The sequence below is a fragment of the Poecilia formosa genome, unplaced genomic scaffold, assembly GCF_000485575.1.
Source record: "Poecilia formosa unplaced genomic scaffold, Poecilia_formosa-5.1.2 Scaffold30, whole genome shotgun sequence".
Lineage (NCBI taxonomy): Eukaryota > Metazoa > Chordata > Actinopteri > Cyprinodontiformes > Poeciliidae > Poecilia > Poecilia formosa.
The window spans coordinates 1,959,268-1,980,600 of record NW_006799969.1 but is presented as its reverse complement, the minus strand read 5'-3'; the positions used below and the strand labels follow the sequence as shown (position 1 = coordinate 1,980,600).

General features: G+C 39.3%; 1 protein-coding gene across 2 annotated transcripts; it reads right to left on the bottom strand.

The window, feature by feature from the left end:
* Positions 1 to 694: 694 nt before the first annotated feature.
* Positions 695 to 13,256, bottom strand: bmf1 (BCL2 modifying factor 1). 2 transcript variants are annotated; one of them, XM_016670153.1, is made up of 4 exons: positions 13,079 to 13,256; positions 10,704 to 10,901; positions 9,914 to 10,077; positions 695 to 3,875 (listed from the first exon to the last, which is right to left on the bottom strand). In XM_016670153.1, exons 2-4 carry the CDS (start codon positions 10,873 to 10,875, stop codon positions 3,759 to 3,761), a joined length of 453 nt encoding a protein of 150 aa, XP_016525639.1. In that variant the 5' UTR covers positions 10,876 to 10,901; positions 13,079 to 13,256; the 3' UTR covers positions 695 to 3,758. The 2 variants fall into 2 exon arrangements, with proteins under 2 accessions (XP_016525639.1, XP_016525638.1); XM_016670152.1 differs by having other exon boundaries at positions 9,914 to 10,107; positions 13,079 to 13,254.
* Positions 13,257 to 21,333: the final 8,077 nt, after the last annotated feature.

Genomic DNA, 21,333 nt, shown 5'->3' with positions numbered 1-21,333 from the left:
GTACCTGTCCAAGTCTTGGACCTCAGCAATCACAAAATGCTGTGAGCACAATTTAGGAAACTTCCACTTAAAAAAATATAAGGACACCATGGTGGCTTGTTTCCCTTTTCAATAAATCAACAGGCTATCAAACCTGAACCTTCTTGTCCAAATAATGCACAGAGATACAGCTGACACATGGCCAGATTAGCCTATGAGAACAATCCAGAGTTTATACTATACATTAAAATACTTCTGGGATTTACAGAAACAAAGTACTTTCCAGTGCATACTGATTACAACACAATGATTGGGATTAAGGAACAAACATTCTGTGGTTTGTTTAAATAGAAAACCTTTTCATTTCTATGCTTTCTCAATATCCTGGGTGTCATTAGCAATGGGCACAATGTATGATGACTAATTACACAAGAGATAAGTTGAACTGCATTGGAACTACTGCATTTCTGGTCCCAAAAAAAAAAAACAAAATCATAAACGTTTTAAACAAATTGAAAATTTTGAGTTTACTTCACCAATAACCATATTCATTTTTTTAAGTGTCACACATTCATACGGGCTTGAAAGGTGGTTTGCAGTTTTTCTCTTCATATTGGCAACAACATACAACACATATTTATTAACTTCTGTTCTGGTTGTGAGTGAAAAGTAGAAGACAATGTGCACTCTGTTCCATGACAAACTCAGAGCGCTGTTTTTTTACAGGCTGTGAGAAATGTGTGATACAATAAAATCCCCCCCCCCCAAAAAAAAAAAATCAGGCACAATTATTCTTAAGCTGAACCATTTATGAGTCCAAGATCAAAGCAGAAAGAGGAAGATGTGATTGCACACACAAGTGTATACAGTAGAAATTGGTAAAAAAAAAATAAAAATAAAAAAATAAATTAAAAAGGAAGAAAAAATAAATTACAAATTAAATGAGCCACTGAAAAAAAAACAAAAAAAACATGCCATGCAGGAGCAGCATGAGGAGGAAGTCAAGAGCTGATCGTGCGACGAGGTGCTACAGGGACTGGCTCAGTGTTCAGGATCTGCAGGAAACTATTACCACAACCACACTTAGTGCACCTCTCTCTCCTCTGACTGCAAACTCAGGAGCCCCTGTCACCACCACCGCCAGCATGCCAGCCCAGACTCCTCAAACTGTACCTATGTGTGTGTGTGTGTGTGTGTGTGTGTGTGTGTGCACACGCTGGAAAGTAGACTACAGGAAATCTAAATAAAATGAAAATACAGAAGACTTGAAAATACCTCAAGAGGTTCTCTAACATAAATAAATGGGTGACAACACTCCTTTTCTCTGAAACATGTAACAGATTCTCAAGGTTACCAGTAGCCCAAAAAGTCTGTCCCTGAGACATCTTAAAGAGAAAACGAGACAGTAATTATGCAGTGATCAACTTGATACATTGTAAGGAGCAAGTAATTATAGACCCCTGATATGTATTGCTCCTCGGGTCCAAAAGATTCAGCATGAAAATAATAATACAAAAAACAAAAAAACATAATAAACAATATCTTTAACAGTGTCTTTATATGTATTCATATTTCAACAGTAATTACAGCCTTTTTCACTTTTGTTTCTTTTCAGAGACAGTTTGTCTGGTGAGCCAGTGGTGGTTATGTGTGTACCCACGTCCCAAATCTAAATCTGAGTACCACAGACAATGTAAGATCACCCAACAGAATATCAAATGATGTGAAACCGCACAAGGGTATCCTGAGAGGAGGAGATTCTGTTTCACAGACTGTTTATGCCATATTAGCTTGCTGTTCAAAGCTGGTCTTCTGCGCAAAAGTTGCTCTCGCTCAACTGAAATCCTGAAACAGTTGTGAGTGAAACATCCAGAACTGATGCTAAATGCACATTGTGCTCAGTCAGTCGGGACTCAATACTGATTATTTGTCTTGGCCATATAAGTGAATACATCTGAAATGTGGTGGCAAAGAAACAAGCCGGGACTGAAAAACCTTCATACGAGAAAGAGGTTAGCTCGGAAACAATCTGAACTCTTAAACGGGTGGAAGTCTAGTGCAAAAACAGTGGATCCACAGCTCCACTTAAAGGGCATGGAGGTCTGAAAACAATCACATAAAAAGAACACATGAAATGAAGGGAAAATCCTAGGAATAAGGCTATGCTAAAAAAAAACTGTATATTTGGTGAAATGAAACTTAAAAAAGTAAACTTTTAAACAGTGTGACAGTGTGCTTGATTCATTTGCTCTAATTTAGTGCATGGTGCAAGACCTTAATAGTTTTTTATATACATGTAAAAGTCAACACCCTATGATTTTAATGTAAATATCTACTCAGTGTGCTACATCTCAGACATCCCTTCGCTGTTAGTACAGCTACAAGATATAACATTTCTATTAACCAGACAGATGAGTGTCTATTCATTAACTTTCATGTCAAATGGCAGTTGTTTTATTTGGGCGATCCTGCTCTTCGTCCAGAGAGGGCAAGGCCTGGCGGGCATCATCAGTACCCGTTATGTCAATTGTAACCCAAACAAGTTTTCAGTTGTGTAACTAAATATCCAGTCAATGGGAAACCTTTTTTTTTTTTAAAGTAACCTTTCACGATTCTGAGAAGTTTTTCAGAATAACGTTCATCACAGAAATTGGGACAAGCATATAGAAGGAAGGACATTTATGCAAAACCTGCTAGTGAACTTATCTATGATAAGTGACCGACTTTTCATAGATAAGTGATGCTATCAGAAAATACAACAGTAATTAATGTTGCTACAAGCAAAATCAAAACAAGATCCTAAAATATGTAAATGATTTGCATGCTAAGTATCCACTACTGAACTGTATTTAAGGCTAATTTATCTTGTCAGTTCTTTAGTCATAAAAGTGGAGTCATCTGCATAATGTCTGACATTTATCTAAAGTCTTTTTTGATGTTTATCAGGTCTGCTGGCACCAACCAGGCCCGTTTAACCAGGTAGTGTTGTTCAGAACAGCAAATTTCACCTCTTATATGGTTGAAAAAGTCTCAAATGTTTGACATGTAGCGCACAACTAAACTTTGATAACAATTCACAGTGTGCCAACTTTTTTATGTACAGAATGTTTACCTTATTCCTGAAATCCTACAAGATATGACGGGTTAAAATTGACACCAAAGCACAGAAAATAAAGAGAAAAATACATAGAAAAGATAAATAGATAAATGTTCCATAGAGGTGAGGTGCAAAATGCTTTGTTCTGGGAAGTGGCCTCTTTGGAAGTGAGTAAATTAACTTGACTGGTCTCCTGGGGGACTTCAGAAAAGAAACCGTCACACCACATTACATTTCATTTCCTTAACCATCTCATCTTGCTCGTCAAAAAAAACACTCAACTCTCCTTCTGGCAGAAGACACTGACTAAGGCATTCCCAAGGTCTGTGGAGGTCAGGTCTTTTAAGAAGGACACATATTGAAGTGCACAGAAAAAAAACAAAACAAACCAAAAAAAACAAAAAAAAAAACGAACAATGTACTGTACAAGACGACTACATGACATGTAGGCCTAAATATAAACATTGTCCTTTAGATGAATCCCGGAGCATCATGGCATCTTCTTTTAAAGAAAAAAAACACACGCCCTTGTATAAAATTTGGTTGTCGCCGTCCCGCGGTGACCATTTTCCCTCCTTTCTTTCCTCCCTCAAACAGACCCGTGTTAGATTGGACAGTGCCTTCAGGAGTCCAGTTCGTCACAACAGAGATGAAGACAAAGGATATAAGAGGAAGTTCCCCCTCACCTCCGTCCTGCTCCACCTCCTCCAGCAATAAACCCCCTATGAAACAGGAGGCTGAGAAGAGCTGCAGTCATGCGCCACCACAGCGGCCCCTGATTCCTTTGGTTTTGTTGGTACTGAAAAAGAATCAAAGAGAAATGAAGCATTTAGCCGTTAGTGCAGTCGACAAACTCCAAAAGCAACACAAAGAAAAAGTAATGATTTGGTCTTTACTACTGTGTTTAGTTTACATTTGGCTGTGAAATGATGCAATTGACAGGAGGCACAGTGAAGTAGGTCAACTAGGAAGACAGAACCAGACACTGGAACAGCGATGATATTTCCACAACAGTCTGCTTCTGTCCCCAACAGCATTTATTACTTGAGCCTTTATTTCTGTGCTGGGTCCACACAAAGTCAGGCTTCCTAATAAACATTCCAAGCAATAAACACATTCATCATACAGTCACAGTTTTTTTTTTCTTTTTTTTTCTAATCTGTCTGCTTGAGACCAGCAGCCAGCAACCAAAAACGAGACTCTTAGGTCTGCAAGCCAATTGGATTGTGTACGATTAGGGGGGGGATAATGCTATCTCGCTCATTGAGAACCTGAGATAAGATAATTGTACCAAATGGGATTAGGGGGCTCCTGATGAGGGCCAGAGAGTCTCTGAAAAAAAAATGCATCTACATGACAGCTACAGTAGTCCAACAGCTCACCTGCTGATGAAAGACAGACTCTTTTATGGCTGATAATGATGAGACTATTTTCAGTCTGTAGTAGTCCAATTAATAAAGCTAAATTTGCTTTAGCTAATAAGGTTTAAACTATGACTAATTTTATGTGACAGGCCAACACTGTGTAGTGCATATTGTGAAGTGGAGGGTAAGTTATATATGTTTTTAAATAAGTCTGAAAAGACTGGCATGCATGTCTATTCAGCCCCTTTGAGTAAACATTATTTTACAAAATTCTTTCACTCTAAATGCAAGTCTAAGTCTTTTTTTAAGGTGTTATTGGCTCTAGTGGCCTTTATTTGATAGTGAATTGACAGAAAGGTGGGTAATGAGAGAAGGAGGAAGACATGCAGCAAGGGTCACCAGGCCAGGAATTGAACCTGCAACAGCTGCGTCAAGGACTAAGGCCCCCATATGTGTGTTGTGCTTAACCCTTGCACCACCACGGCACCCTGCAAGTCTAAGTCTTTTGAGATATGCCTCAACCAGCTTTGCACATCTGGAGATTGAAACATTATCCTGAAGATGGCATGCCCTGCAGTTCCGTCTGGGCATTTCTAATTCACAAGTGAAGTCAATACATTGCAAGGCTGTTGTTTTTAGAATAAAGTCGTCAGGGAGGATTGATAGGAGATGTCATACCACATCAATGCTAGCATAAATTCTACACCAGAAGTTTCCCCATGCTACTCTATTGAAAACAATGGCGGGCAAACTTAGTTTAGCGATCTTATTGCATATGTTTCTAATTTAAAAGAGAAAACTTGCCTTCTTACTATTCTGCAGCTGTCTGGTCACACACAGCCTAAGTCACAACTACAATTAACTGGTGGAGTCACTTTCACCACATCCATCCTTTTACAAAACCACTGATGCACCTTAATCGCTGTTAAAGTGTTTTGTGAAAGGGGGTATTTTCCTCCTCTTCTTTTATGCAATGTTTCAAGTCCAGGCCGACTGGACTGGATGGAGAAACAATGATCAGAGCACCTTCTTCCAAATTTTGGCATTTTCTCCTAAATTAGTTTTGGTGAACTGCAAATGAAACTTCCTATGCAGTTTGTTTTTCACAATAGGGTCTGGAGTGAGCAATTAATAGTTGTTAGGTGACTTTTCCACCTAGCATATGAACCTCTGCAGCTCCTCCAGAGTTACCATGGATCTCTTGGTTGCCTCTCTGATGAATGTTTTTCTTCCTGGGCCTGCTTATTGTTTTCCCTTTTTCTTAAATTTTGATTAATACACTGAATAGGTCTTGGTGAGATGCTCAACGATTAGAAAGCTGTTTTATAACAAAAAGTTGTGCTTTAAACTTGACCTAGCTGTTATGTTCCTTGGTCTTTATGATGATATTTGTTCACTAGTGTTCACTAACAAACCTCTCAGGCTTTCTGAGAACAACTTTATTAATACTGTGATTAATTGCACACCAGCAATTAATCACAAAATCTATTAACTAATTAGGAAACCGCTGACAGTAGTTGGTAGAACTGGATGTTATGTAGGAGTGTTAGAGCAAGAAAATGTGGTTACTTATACACATACCTAATCTTCACATTTTCACGCACAATTTTCTTTACACTTGCACAAAAGCTAAGATCGCAATAAAAACCATTTCAGTTCGAGGTTGTAACGAGACAAAATGTGGACATGTTTGTGCATGATTGCTTTTGGAAAGCACTCATCATGATGTCCAGACCTTGAAACAGTTGAAAGACAGGAGCTGCCACTGTGATAAGACTGTTGGGTTTTTTCATTCTCTTATCAATCTGTGGTGAACATTGCATGGTGTTGCGTAAGCTTTACCATGTTCCAGCTAGCATGAGAGAATCTAGCTTTTCCACTCCCCTACTCTTACTTGTGCTCCAAAGGAAAAAAAAAAATAGAATAATGAAAATGGTACAAAACTATGACAACAGCTCTTGGGAAGGTCTCTGTTACACATTGTATCTAAATCTTGCCTGGGGATATTATGATAGTGTAATAAAAGTAACAGAGTGGATTATCTCATCACAAGCTAAAAGCTTAAAGTTGAAAAAACAAGAGATAGATCTTCAGACTTTATATTTAAAGCTTAATTATATGACTATACTGGTAAATTAGATTTATTTGGTTGGCAAATATTGAGTATTTGTTAGCAAATGCTGCGATGCCAATGTGTCATGTTAGGAATTTATCATGTTCCGCTCTAAACTGCAAGAAGAGCAATTAATCTTTCATCTCAAAAACAAAATGTTCGTGATCTTTTGCACTCACTTCTACCAAGTTAAGTAGCATGCACACAAATAAACAGAGAAAGAGAGTAAGAGTGAAACAAGAGGTGTGCACCAGCCTGTCACAGCGTACTCATGAGTCACGCCAGTAACTGCCAAAAGGCATCTGCCTCTAAATTTAGCTGGCTGATGGAGCGCAAGAGTCTAGCCAGATTCTCTGTGTCGTCACTCTGACACTACCCTGATGTGCTTTATCAGTTTCCAGAGCAGGCTGTCCGTCAGGCCAGCTGCTCAGAAGCACCGTCTTATCACTTGAGTAAACAAACCGGCCTCCACAGCATGAAACTCTGGATTAGTCGTATCAGTAATGAGAAAGAGCCCAAAGTAAAATGCAAACATGCAACAAAGGTTAGTAGAAAAGAAAAAAAAATCTTTACAGATTAATAATAAGATACTAGAACTAGTTTTTATGTTAATCAAACCCTTTCCCTCTTTTCTACAAGTGCTGAAAGGAGAGAGTGCAGAGATAAAGCCACAAACACAACACACATGCACACACAGACACATGCACAGACACAGAAGATATTCAAGCCTGCTTTCAACACCTCCTGTCCAAAGCACCGAGAGTCGTCTCTTAAAAAAACATGGGGATGAAACCTAACTCTGCTCCTTGCCCTGCGCAGGCTGGAGCCGTCTTCCTGCCATTGTGACTGTCATTACTGCCATGTCTCAAATGGCAGACCAGCTAATGTCAGCCATCCTCGGGGGACCTCAGCGTCCCCTCCAGCCCTCTGTGACTGAGGAGCAATTTATCTGTCAACATCCACCAGCACTCCTGCGCTGCCTAATCCCTCGTTTCGCCTGGGGCAAGGAGCTCCCATGGAGAACACTTGCAGCCACACTGCTAAGAAAACCCATCAATGTGATGGCAGTCAGAAGCACTTGAATTGCTCAGAGACAAGTGTCTGCACTGAATAATTGCTTAATAAGTTGGCTGTGGTCCAGAGCAACAGGGCAGAGATGAGATAAAAGTTGTTTGTACAATGGGACCTGAAACATTTATTTAACTTCCCAGAACCTCCTTTCACCCTAGTTGTCAGTTGTGTGTTTCTACTGTGAGTTTCAAAACCAGGCTGTTAAGTGAGCAGGTCACTCCTACTGCAGGAGGAGAGCTGAAAAATGTATCAAATTGTAATTTCCAAAGTTATTTTACAATGTGCACCACTGAAATCGGAAAGGGCTGTTTGGATGCAATATTTGGAAAATAATATCTTAAGCGGCAAGAATTCAAACTCTTATTGGCAATAACCAGGCTGGCAAATAATCAGTTTCAGAAACTCCACCTTTAGTTCAAGGTCAATCCCTGCAGTGGAAACAATAGGAGTTAAATAAAACAACAAAAACAACAACAACAACAACAACAACAACAACAACACAAAATACAACCCTGGTTCCTTGAAAAGTTTCCTACTGCTGAAACGCATCTAAGCACCAACCCCTGTTACTCAGTGGAAGTTTTTGTCCCGGTTCTCACAGAGAAAAAGTGAGAAGAGAGGGATGGCAAACAGCAGAAAAACAAGCATGGGTGTAGCCATGCATGCCGTGTGCATACACACACACACACAATACAAAGAGCTGCACAAGCAGTGCCAAAAATAGACACTGCAGAGGCACACACATCTAAGACTGTACATCATTTGTGTTTCAGCCTCAAAAACATGCCTCTGTAACAACATAGAAATAAACATAAGTGAAAGATGGTTATAATCTATTTTGCAAAATTCAGACTTTTCTTTTCAGACTTCAGTTAACTCAGTCATCATGGCAGAAGCACACAAAATATTCTCACATTAAGTCATTAGTATCACAATATGTGCATGCAGGATGTGACTGCACAAGGTTCGTTCTCACTCTGACTCTTTTGTTTGCTACAACAGTAAGAAGGGGCAAAAGCCACTTCCTCATCCCCTGACACAGTCCAGCCTAAGTTGTGCGTCAGTACATCCCCAGCCACAATTGCGCTTAACAGTAAACCTACCGTCTGACTGTCTGGTTCTCTGTGTGTGTTCTCCAGTGCACATGAGTCATGCTTTGCAGAGGTAGCATAAATAACCTCCACTTGGTAAGCTCATGAGAAAATATCTCACACTTCATTTTGTGAGGTTAAAAATTGGAGGTTTTAGACAGGCAGGACAGAGAGGAGCCCTTTTTTTTCCAAAAGAGCTGAAGATGGCTGTTATCTGCGTATTTTGTGGTTTAATTTCCAAACACCCACACCGGTCCCTTTTATGCATCATTATGGATTTAGCCTCTTATTCATACTGTGTTTAATTTTTATTTTCAGCTTGTTGCTGAGTACAGGGGTGACTGAAGACTCCCCGGAACCACAGCTGTTCCCCTCTGGGCTCATGTGTTGAGCTTTGGGTTACAACATGTTTACCTACTTCTGAAACTTCTGCTTTTTTATGCACAGACTAAAATGTGTTTATGTTTAATTGCATATGCATGTAACTTCTGTCAAATACATCTTGCATTTGACAGAAGTTACATGCATAGTGTTCAGGTATGAAGATTTACTACACCCCATGTAGAAGCAGCACACAAACTTTGTGGACAGGGTGTATTGTTTGAGTCAGGGATCCTTATGCCACTTGCCTCTACAGCACACTGGGGAAACAGGGGAAACAGGGGAAAGGAGAGAGAAATAAACAGGAAGAGGAGGCAGGGTAAGGGACTGGTGTCGGTGGGCTATGTGGGGGAAGGGCCGTCCTGGGATATGTGGGCTGAGGGAACAAGAGGCACAGGGCTGAAGTTGCGCCTGAACACAGCCTCTCCAAAACAAACACGGGGCAAACACAATAAACATGAGCATACTTTTGACCCTACATGCAACTCTGTCAGGTTACATGATTAGGTGATCTTGCAAGATTAGATTCAAAAATTTTAAAATGACTTTTGGTGGTGTTACTAATGTGTGGACTTTGGATTATGATGAGACACCTTAATGCATAACAAGCGATAATGTACTGTTGGATTCAATTTTACCGCCTGTATCCATGAATATGGCATGCATTTTTCTCTTTTTTGTGTTATAATTCCTTGGAAAAGACAACTGGAAGCAACCTTTGGATTACTTTCACCCCTTCAGTTTCTGTGTTTTAACCATGATGGTGTAAAATGCAAATTAAAGTGACTCTTAGTGATGGTGCATCATTCCCTCTCACCTGTTGTAAGTGTTCCCGGTGAAACTGGTCGCCTATCAGCTGAAGCTTCTGCCCGATGCAGGCCTCCAAGCTGAGTGCAGCCGGCTGGTGCAGGGGTAACTGCTCCATCCTGTTCTGCTCCTCTTGTTGCCTCGCGTCAAAATCCCCGACAAGTTCAAAATGCGCTGGGAAGTGCAATCGAAAACCTGCGTTACCTGTTGAGTGTCAAGGCCAAACTTATTATCTTGTAAACAGCCACATGGTCACTGAAGCAATCCAAATGCAGCAATGACTCACGCCAGACTTCCTTTAGGAAAAGAAACAAAGGTTTGCATAGCACTGATCAGTGTCATTTAGCCTGAACACTTTTTTTTTCTTTTTTTCTTTTTTTTCTCTCTCAGGGGATGAGCTACGCTTTTATTACACATAATAGTTTTATAAGTTACTCACATGTCAGGGTCAGTCAGTTGTTATGGAGCTACTTTGCAATGACTGCTGTATATGATGCCTGTATAACTTTGCTATCATTGATAATCAGTGGTATAAACAGTACAGGTGAACATCTCTGCCACTTCTCTTCAGTCATATTGGCGCCTTTTCAACAGCAAAGCAGCTGGGTAGACCATAAAAGCTGGTGTAATGACGACTATCAGGCGCCAAGGGGTGAGATCAGTGCAGCAACACGGTTAGGCATTTCTCACAGTGAGCTGCACGTGATGATTTTGTGCTTCAGTTTTATAACACCGGTTCTCACACACAAGGCGCTGTTCCCCTTTTTTTTATTTTAAAATACAGCATGTCACCAACTTACCGTAGAATAGTCGTCTGGGCTCCTCCGCAACACCACAGGGCAGCATGCCGTTGTGTAGCGCCTGGCCCGGACCGGGCGTCTGCGTGCCCCGGTCTTCACACTTTATCTCCCTGAAGGGCGTGCGCCAGCAGTTGGGATCTGGCTCAAACACATCATCCTCCTCATCCTCCATACGGGGGGCACTATCAGAGGAGCAGCCTTGAATAGAGAAGCCATGGTTTAGCGGTGGGTGATATGGACTTTAAGTTTTGTCACGACACTTTGTAATACTATTGTGATAACAATAAAAGGGACAATAAGAACTATTTATTACTACTTTTTTGGTTAGTTTAGGCTGTGATTGCATGACACACCAATCAACAGTATTGTTATTAACAAACATTGTCATTTGTAATACACTTCTTTAGGGCATCAGTCATGTAAAAACATGCGATTTGAGTCACACAACTGCACACTGCATTTAATCAGTGATTCATCAATAATTAAAGATCATTAATTGGAATTTACTATGACAATGATGAGTCAAAATCCTTATTATAAGAAATTTATAATAGATAGATAGATAGATAGATAGATAGATAGATAGATAGATAGATAGATAGATAGATAGATAGATGATAGATAGATAGATAGATAGATAGATAGATAGATAGATAGATGATAGATAGATAGATAGATAGATAGATAGATAGATAGATAGATAGATAGATAGATAGATAGATAGATATTTTTGAGGCTGATCCTAGATCAGACTATGCTGCCCTTGGATCTATTATTAAAAATAACCTGCTAACCTATTTTCTTAAGTATACTAGACAAAAACTGAGCCACAAAGGAGTTGGCATCATTTGTGGCTCAGGATTAAATTCAACAAATGACTGTGTTCAACTGCAACCACAGTTCACTGCGGTTATCCATTCAGTTGAGGCATGGTTACACAAAATAGAGTTTGGCGGTCTTTTTCACTCACTTTTGCCGGGCTTCTTAATTAACTGCCCTGTAAATAATTTTGCTAAGATTCAGCATTTTTGCACCATTATATCAAAGTGACATTTCAGCATGCAGCAACAAACTCTCACTAGAAGAAATTAAGCCAATTTTACCACAAGAGTGTGGAAAGAGTCTCAAAGAAAACCTGGCAACCTCTCCAAAGGCAATGATATGCTGCAAGTCAACCCTGAACCTTAAAGTGGGTCAAAGAGTTATCAAAATATGTCTCAAATTCAAGCCGCCTCTCGAGCAAAACCCAAATCCACAATCAAGTTGTAATACAGGGTTATGATACTACCACAATTCCAAATTAGGGTCCAAAGCAAAAACGTAATGACAGTCCTTGAGGAAAATCCTGAGCCACTTTCCCTGACCTGGTCTCCACAAGAAGGAGGGGGTTTGATTTCTTCAGCACAAGCAGAAAGTCCTGCCTGTCTGCTTTATGAGCACAGCTTAATGCTTTGTTTTGACAAACACAGGGTAAGAACAGTCTACAAGGGCTTTGTAAAAGAAAAAAAATATTAAAAAACACTTCCAGATGAATTCTATTGTTTTGCTTTGCTCCACTGCCCAGGCAGAGATCCGTGTGTTTCTGTCAAGCAGTGGCTCCCCCTGCTGCAGACACTATAAGTGGAGGCTGGCTGGTGGTCGTAAGCAGTGAGGCAGCTCTGTTATTGCCACAGTTTTTATACAACACAGCCTCACTTCTCCCCACTTCAACTTTATGTAATACTGCACATAAGACCTCAGGAGGCACATAATGTGAAAGGGAAAAAAAAAAAAAAGTTTGTAGTAACACAAACAATTTTTAAAACTTCAAATTGCTTATTTAACTATACATACCGTTGAGATTATAAAAAGTGTTAACCGCAATCTGAAAATTATCGTTTGGTGTCAAAGCGGAAGTTGACTGATATGAGGGAGTTTCAATAACCCTTATTATTGAAAAAAAAAAGAACTCATAAATGATAAAATAATGTGTGAAAATGCATTTTAAACATATCAAGCGGGAGAAGAATCGCATCGATGTTAGGCATATAAAGTGGAACATGTGCCATTTCGCGTTTACAGATGTTTAATATTGCGTCACTTTAAGAGTGCTGAAGCTTTCTGCGGCGCAGAGCTCATTCACCGGCCGGGACATGTGTGTGAAAGCCGGGAGAAGTCCGTTTAATTTAACTCCACTAAAACAATGACAGTCTGCGTTATCTAAAGTTCTGCTCTTAACGGAGACGTACCGAAATCCCATAACATGCTTCATGTTTCAAGACAAATTAGTTTCTGTTATTTTAACAACGACGGCGGATTGTTTGTTTGCGTCTCTCTCAGGGTGATCAGCTGGCGGAAAGCATTATGCAGTTTAGACTTGTTTTTCATGTACTCACCGCAAAGCCAGGCTTCGTTTTAATAACTATCTCACCGGCACACAGAGGGGGCTTGGGAAAAAAAAAAGCGAAGGAGAGTTCAATATCCTGCCAAGATTAAGCGAGTTTAATCCGTTTCACTTCCACGGCTACTTCCATTCTGCGAGAAAGAACTGCTACAAGTCCATTTGACGTCAGTTTTAATCTGGGTCCGCCAGCGGGGTGTGCACGCGGGGTTTTCGGCCAATGGTTGATTTGTTTATATCCCGCCCTCTCTGTCGTGTATTCAGACACGTGGATGGGAAATTCCCCCGAGCACAAGACGGCTTTCACGCTACTACTGAAATCATGTGGTTAGAGGACCTTGTCGAGCTGCTGTCATCTGGAGGGTGTATTTACACACGCGTAGCGTATGTAGCCCTGCTTTACACTGACAGATGCGAACGTAACGTGGATGCATTGCCCTCAGAACAGTGCAAAAATTTAAACCACTCCAAGTAATGAAGCTTTGTTAGAGTGATCTTAACATTAATGTCACTTACAACAAAAGTGGAATGACTCAAGACTTCAAAATAAAGGTTTCTGCAACACTTTATTTGAAAGGGTGTGCATAAGACTGACATGATACTTTCATAAATATGACATAACACCTGCCAGGAACATCATTGGGTCTTCATGAATGTTTATGACTTGTCATGAAGTGTCATTTGGTAAATAATGCCACTTTAAATACAAAGTTGCATTAGAACTTGCATTAAAAGTTCATTAAAAGTGTCAACTGCATTTTTTTTCATAAAAAATAACATTTTAATGCAAAGTTGCATTGAAATTTGCATTAAATGTTCACAAAAGGTGTCAACTTTGCATTAAGTGTCATTATTTACTGAATGATACTTCATGACAACAATCATAAAAATTCATGAAAACTCATGCTCATGACAGATGTTATGTTTATGACAGTGTCATGTAAGTCTTATACACACCCCCTGAAATAAATTGTTACCAACATTTCATTGCGTACTAACATGAAAGGTAAATCACTTGCAAAATTATTTAAACCCCATTTTCACATTTTTTCAGCTTACAAGCACAAACCTCGGTGTGAATATGTTGATAATTTGTGTGATATACCAATAGAGAGTAAATGAAAATAACAAAAATCAATTTTCCAATTGTTTTCCAGAGAAAGATCTGAAAAGTGTGGTGTTCATTTCCATTTAGACCCATTTACTATACCTCTAAATAATATTCAGTGTGTGTGTGTGTGTGTGTGTGTGTGTGTGTGTGTGCGTGTGTGTGTGTGTGTTAATGTAATCTATTTTTAGTATAATCACAGCTCTTCTGTGTTGTTAGTATTTAGGGGTCTTCAGTCTGGCCCATCCTTTCTGCAGGACCTTCTACATACCTACACACCAGAACCTCAAGGTCAAATAACGTTATTTCTGTTTCGAGATCTAAATTAATAAGCAGAGGTCACAATGCAATTGCAGTGGCTACCTCTATTCCACAGATATCCACAACTTCTGAGTAGAAATCTGTTTGCAAGATAATGTGTAGTTGTGCACAAATCCAGGTTTGAGGTTTTGAATTTATGAAACATAATGAAAGCAATGTTTCATTGTCACATTAATTTTTAATGTAATACACTGAAGTTACTTCAGTGAAGTATGTGGTGTAACATGGCACTCTGTTCATCATCCTTTCTGTTTGTTGCTGGTGAAAATGACCTAAATTAATATGGGACAGACCTAGATCTAGATCAATATAACTAGGCACCTGCAGTAGAACTCATATCTGTCACAGGTTTGTGACACAGATATAGCTGATATAAATTACAGTTTCAGTTATAAGTATGTTGAGGTTTTAGAACAACCAATCCAGAAAAGTTGACTGGATCCCAAAAACACTAAAACAAACATTTAATGTATTGCATTACAACAATACATTACTGGCAGGGTAAATGCTGAGGTTCTGTTTTTGTGAATGTCATTAAAACCCATGACAGGTAAATGAAGGGTTTGTCATCTTGCTGACAGAAGGCTCTGCAGAGAAATGCAAACCTCTATTGTCTACATTTGTCATTAAGCAAATTGTTTATTTTTGCAGACCGGTCACAACAACAGCAACATTCATCTACAGCGTCTGCTCAAGAAATAAAGTTTCAACTTGCACATAAATAAACAAATCACTTATTGGAAAACAACAAATTTATTTTCTAACTCTTAAATCACAATAATGTATGACAGTCAGAGAATAGGTAATCTGTTCGTGTTTTCTCTGCTTGCACACACCCAGATGTTCATTGTCCACACTGATGAGACAGGTTATTTAGTGCTAAATGAGGAACCTGTTTGATATTATGCAATAGTTTTAAAGTTAAGGCTCATTTGTGGATAAAACCAGCATACAATGAGAAACATTTTAGTGTAAGTTAAACTTTACAAACAGTATTTGCTAACAGTTGGTATGTTTTTTTTAAATACTAAACTGTTTCTTAAAGTTCACGCTGCAGTGAGCCAAATGTGAGTTATAGCCCTTCCTGGCTTGATTAAAGCAGACATGTTGTTATGGAGTGCATATGTTGGTAACCTTCCCCTCTGTCAGTGCTGGAGTACTGATCAATAAACCCCAGAACAGCTGGAGCAGAGGCCATCGACTCTCTGCATTCTCACACATCAACCCTGCTCCCCTACTGTGCTTTCCTCTCTCCGTGTGGTTCAGCAGCGAGATCATGTCCCACCATTCAGCTGTGTGACAAGTCACAGCTCCCTGCCCCCCTACTCTTTCACCAGTTAATTAGATGGACAGCTAACTTTGGGCTTTGTCCCACCTGCAGCCTCTTTAAAGACATGGGTATGCACAGTGATAGAAAGACTGGTATTCTATAAATTTAAGGTCGTTCTATAGGACAATCTTGACAAAAGACCAGAGACTAGAGGACAGCTTCAATTTTCATCAAGACAACAACTTTAAACATGTAGCCACAGCTACAATGGGATTTAGATGAAATGGCCCAGTCAAAGTCAAGACCAAAATCTCAATCAGAATCTATGACAGTTCTAGAAAATGGACTTTCTCCATATAGTCCGACAGAGTTTTTATTTCAGAAAGAAGGTTGGGGATTTTCAGTATTCATCTCCAGATGCACAGTTGAAGGTTTTAGGACAGATACATACCCTAAAACCTTCAACTGCCTTAAATGAGAGGTGGTTCTGCAAAGTGTTGACACAGGGGGTTGACTACAAATGCCGGCAACAGATTTAAAGATTTTTATTTGTAAAACAAAGAGAGAAAATCATTTGTCATGTCTCCTCCACTTCCAATATATAGGGTTAGGTCTACAAAAGCTCCATAAAATTCCCTCATGGTTAAGTTGAAATGTGACAAATTTTAAAAACGGTTAAGTAGAAGATATATTCAACACGGAGTTAAAATATATTATATATATTATAGGAAAAAAAATGGGTGGAATCATTTTCTCTCTCTAATGCTTGAAACTATAACCACTGATGTGTGTTTGCTCTGTGTGATCAACTGGTCATAAACAAATTCCCAAAGATGCCTGAGAGCCCCAGGAGAGGCAGGCAGACATCGGTTAATGTTACATCAGAAAGCTGTTGCAGCAGACTGATACATGCACACCCCACACAGAAGCGAGCATTCACATACACACCCAACTGCAAATCACATGCCCTACTTGCTCTGTAACCTCAAAAGCCAAATCCTCCCCTTTGATATCTCCTGCTCAATACAGTTGCTCACGTCACACACAGATCTCCTTCTACTACACACATACTGTCTGAACACCGGAGCATTCTCTGTGTGTAAACCCTGCCTGGAAACTGGAAAGGAGGGATTTCATTTGCTCCAACTGGACCTGTTCCATGGCAACTGTGTCCTTATAGCTAAACAGTTAGTGGAGCCTGCATGGCTGGAATCATACTGGAGCACCGACATGTTGACTAAAGGAGGATTACTTTAAGAATTTCTCATTTCTGTCTGTAACAAGAGTTTAATTCTGAACATTTTCAAATACGTTAAGCAATTTTTAGTCTTTCTACTTTCTTTGAGTTAACAGACAAAACAGTGTTTCTAATTTAATATACTGATTCCGTGAAGCATTAGCCATCTTTACCCATTCATCAGTTGTTTTCTTAAGCCATATTTGAAAATAAATATGATCTTCGTCTAGTGTGTGTCCTCTAATGGGTTAGATGAGAACACATTGAATAATGTAGCATTTATGAGGTGATGGTGAGGAGTGATTTTATGCCTCTTTTAGGTATTGCGGAGGAGGGGCTAGTTATGAAGCAATGACATTTGATCGGGCTCTCGTAACTGAGAGTGCAGATACAAATGGCCACCTTTTGTCAGGGTTGTCAGTTAATCATACATCTCTGTCTGGCTGCAGACTGCAGACCAATCTCAGTCAAATATAAAGCCTCCTGTTATTGAGGGTGATTAGGACATCCGTGAAATATATTACATGTAAGAATACTAATATTCAAACATCTCTTTTCTCTTGTCATGTTTTATAGGGCTGCTTTCTCGGGAAATGTAAGTTGAGTGAAGAAGGTCACTGTTTTTGTAATTTCAACTCTTACTGTGGAGGACAAAAACTATCTATTCTAATAAAAAAACTTTTGATTGATCTGATCATTATGTAATAAAACCCTTGCAAGATTGAATTGATTACATTGCTGACTGCTTCCTTAAGCGTTTACATGCAATCAACGTTAAAAAAAAAAAGCTAAATCCAAAATTTATAATTCTTAATTTGTTTTGCTATGTTTGAAAATTTCTCACCTAACCCAAACCCAGTTTGCAACACAACATATTTATAGATAAAGCAGCAGTTGAAAACCTGTGTATGCTCATCTTGAATTAATACAGGCAGACAACAGCAGCGTCCCGAGGATGTTATAAAAATATGTTGTGAGTGCAAGATGAAATATTAAAGAAAAGTTCAATCTTGTTACCTACTAACAGCCTATGTAACAAAACTCTGGATTCAGCATTTAAACTTGAATGTATTTGACTCATATTTTTAGAATGGAGTAACAAAAAGTAGTGCATACTTGTGAAGAAATTAAATACAAAACGGGGTGAAGGATTGAAAAACTGAGCCTGCTCCGCTTTCTGAAAACACCATAGATGTGGTGGAGGCAGCATTGTACTTTGGGAATGATCGTCGTGGGTTTGGGGTCAAAAACACCATCCTACACCTGCTTCAACAAAGTTCTGTCTTTTAAACAAAGCAGGCAGCACTGGAAGGATCAAGTTCTTGCTCTTTTGTCTGTTTTCTCCAACGCATTTAATTCATTTCAGCTTGATTTACTGTGTCAGAAACTCCAGAGAACACAGGTAGAGGCCTCAACAATCGTCTGGATTAATGACTACCTGACAAACAGACTGCAGTTTGTGAAACAGAAGAGTTATGTGTCTGACCTGATTTACCTGATTTAGGTAAAATCTCCTAAACGAATTTTAGGTGAAATCTGACTAAAAAATGACATAAATCAAGCATTTTAGCACAGCTTCTGAATTGCTTCTTTAATTATATTCCAACCCATTTGTGGCTGCCAGTTTCTCCATGAGGTAAAACATGTCTCTGCCTATTAACTAAAAAATCTCAGTGCATCAACATTAATCTGGGCTGGTGTGTGAAGCTGCTTTATTAACTAAGGAAGATAAGGGCGCATATGTATAGCAGCTATCGAAACGCTCATGCACAAACACGCAGTCTGCAGATAAGACTTAGAACTGCGTGGGAGAGCAGACTGGTTATCCAGCCTTTACAAAGGCCCCCCTGTTTAATCTGCTGCACACATTAAACCCCGGCAGCTCAAAGCAGACATGTCCTTACAGCTGTGGACATGACTCTCTGAAGTGCACCAGCACAGCGGTGTCCACAGCCTCGCAGCACAGAGGCAGATGATGAAGACCGCTCACCATGAATGAGTCGATCTCACACCAGGGATATGACAATCCAAAGAGCCCTCAAAACCAAACACAGGCCTTGAGGCACTGCACAAAGGGCTTTTCTCCACCATAAAAGGCATCACACTGGTCTTTCAACACTTTGAAATGCTGATATTGTTTTCCACAGGATTTTCGTCATGCTTTCAACATGAAATCCCTAGAAAAAAAACATAATAGATCAAATAAAAGTAACAAATGGCTTAATATTTAACCATTGTTGATCATTGAACAATTAAAAAAAAAAAAACCCTGATTTTAATTTGTGTTCCAGCTTTTATGACGCTGAAAGTTCACTACATTTGTGCCTTGATTTGTTCCCTTGCAGCTTAATTAACTGTGGATGGCTCAAATCCAACCTGACGCTGAATGGAGGTCTAGCTTAAAGACCTGCAAGTGGGGTCTGCAAAAGCAACATTAATGGCATCTATCAGCAGCTACTAATTATGCTGCCTGTGGGCCGTGGATCTGGTTTCAGCTTTGGGCTGCCGCCACCAAACACTTAGCATTCATATTTAATCACACCTCATTATCCAGCAACAATACAGAGAGAAGACAGAGACCTTACCTGATATGCCAGGCAGTCACATACAGACAGGAAAAAAAACAAAGAAAAAAAACATCCCCCACACACAACCACTGACACCTGTGAGGACAAACAGCAGCGACATATTAGCACCCCCCGTCAATGGGAGTTTGAGAAGAGTGCTTGAAGTGGCTCAACCTCTTTGAAGAGAAGTAGTGCCTCATTTCTGTGCTTTCTCAGCAAGTTGGAGCTTTTATGTGAGATCCTCTCTTTTTTTCAGCATTTTCTGGTTCAAAGACGAGCAAAAGCAAACAGGAGCTAATCCTTTATCCTCATAACAACCGCTGGTTTGTTGCTGGGTGATCAGCTTAGAGTCATCATGATGTCACACTCCTCAGGTGTAGGTAGTCTGGTGTTGGACATCAAATAACACTTTAGGCTGCTCAAGACACCTGTCCTTGCTGACTGTCTTTCCAGTGAAAGCAAATCTAACAAATCATGTTATTCTCACATCTGGAAGCTTCATCAGTAAAATTACTTTTGATTTTAATTTATTTTTCAAGTTTGTGGACTTACTTTTGTGTTAGTATAATTTATTGGCTCCCTGTGGAGTTCCTGCATTTGATCTGCTTCAACAAGTCTTTTCAAGGGTTTGCACTGCCCAATTTGTACTTAACACTGGTGAGGATAATTATCCAGCACTTGTTTGTCGAGTTCTAGGACTCCCGCCAAGTGAAACATGAGACGCCCCTTAAAAATTCAGGAGCTATTAAAAAACAAAAATAAAACACTGTGATACTGTGCTTCTTCAAGCTGTGAAATCAGCATGATTACAGCTTGATTTACACATTCAAAGTCCTTTATGCTTCTATATAGGACTTTTGTCCTTTCTGTGACATTGTTTTATGCTTATGATCACTATAAAAATTGTTTTGGATTATAGGAAATCACTGCATTTTGCTGTTTAACAATCCATTTGAGTAAGGTTGTGAAAAAGTATTTTCCCCACATACAAACAAAGAACATTATTTAAATGGTGATATCTGTTTTTATAAAGGCAAAAATCTATCCAAAACTACTTGGAATTCTGTGAAAATGTAAGTTCCTTTGTTGCAAAGTTATAAATCAGATGTGGGTAACCACACCCTCTTCAGGTGGTTGAGTTACTTGTTTTACTTGATTCTTGCCTGTTATGTACAGTCAAGAAATCATTCAGCTAGAACATGCCTGACTAAAAAAGTAGACTAAAATGTCTCAAAAAGCAACACAGCATGTCCTAATTTAAATAAATTAAACAATAGATAACAGAGTCACTGGCATAAACCATAAAGCGGAGGCTAGCCAACCTAAATTACTCTTAGATGGCATCAATAACTTATCCAAGAAGCCAGAACTACAGGAAACCCTTGTCTTTATTAAGGTCAGTGTTCATGTTTTAACAAAGAATGATTTAGAAAAAAATCATTCTTTGTTAAAGAATGATTTTCTTTAACTGTTTCATTGCCATGAAACAGCAGAATTTCATGGCAATTCCACTGTTGACCAAATATAACACAAGATAATATCAAAATATTGCAATAAAGGCAATATTTATTGCAATATTTTGAAATTATGTTCAAAGCTGTATGCCCAGATACATCTGGGAGAAAACTAACATTCAGAGAAAGGAAGGAACATCATATCAACATGGTGGTAGTGAGATGGACTGGGTCTGGTGCTTCTCTGCCTGGATGACTGGCCATAATTGATGGAACCTCTAGATGGTAAACTA

What these genes read in the sequence shown, in the direction of transcription:
- bmf1 (XM_016670152.1), bottom strand. Translation starts at nt 10,875, where the DNA reads ATGGAGGATGAGGAGGATGATGTGTTTGAGCCAGATCCCAACTGCTGG. An exon ending in GCCCAGACGACTATTCTACG is followed by an intron (nt 10,108 to 10,703) that starts GTAAGTTGGTGA and finishes GACACTCAACAG; the next exon opens with GTAACGCAGGTTTTCGATTG. An exon ending in ACCGGGAACACTTACAACAG is followed by an intron (nt 3,876 to 9,913) that starts GTGAGAGGGAAT and finishes ATTCTTTTTCAG; the next exon opens with TACCAACAAAACCAAAGGAA.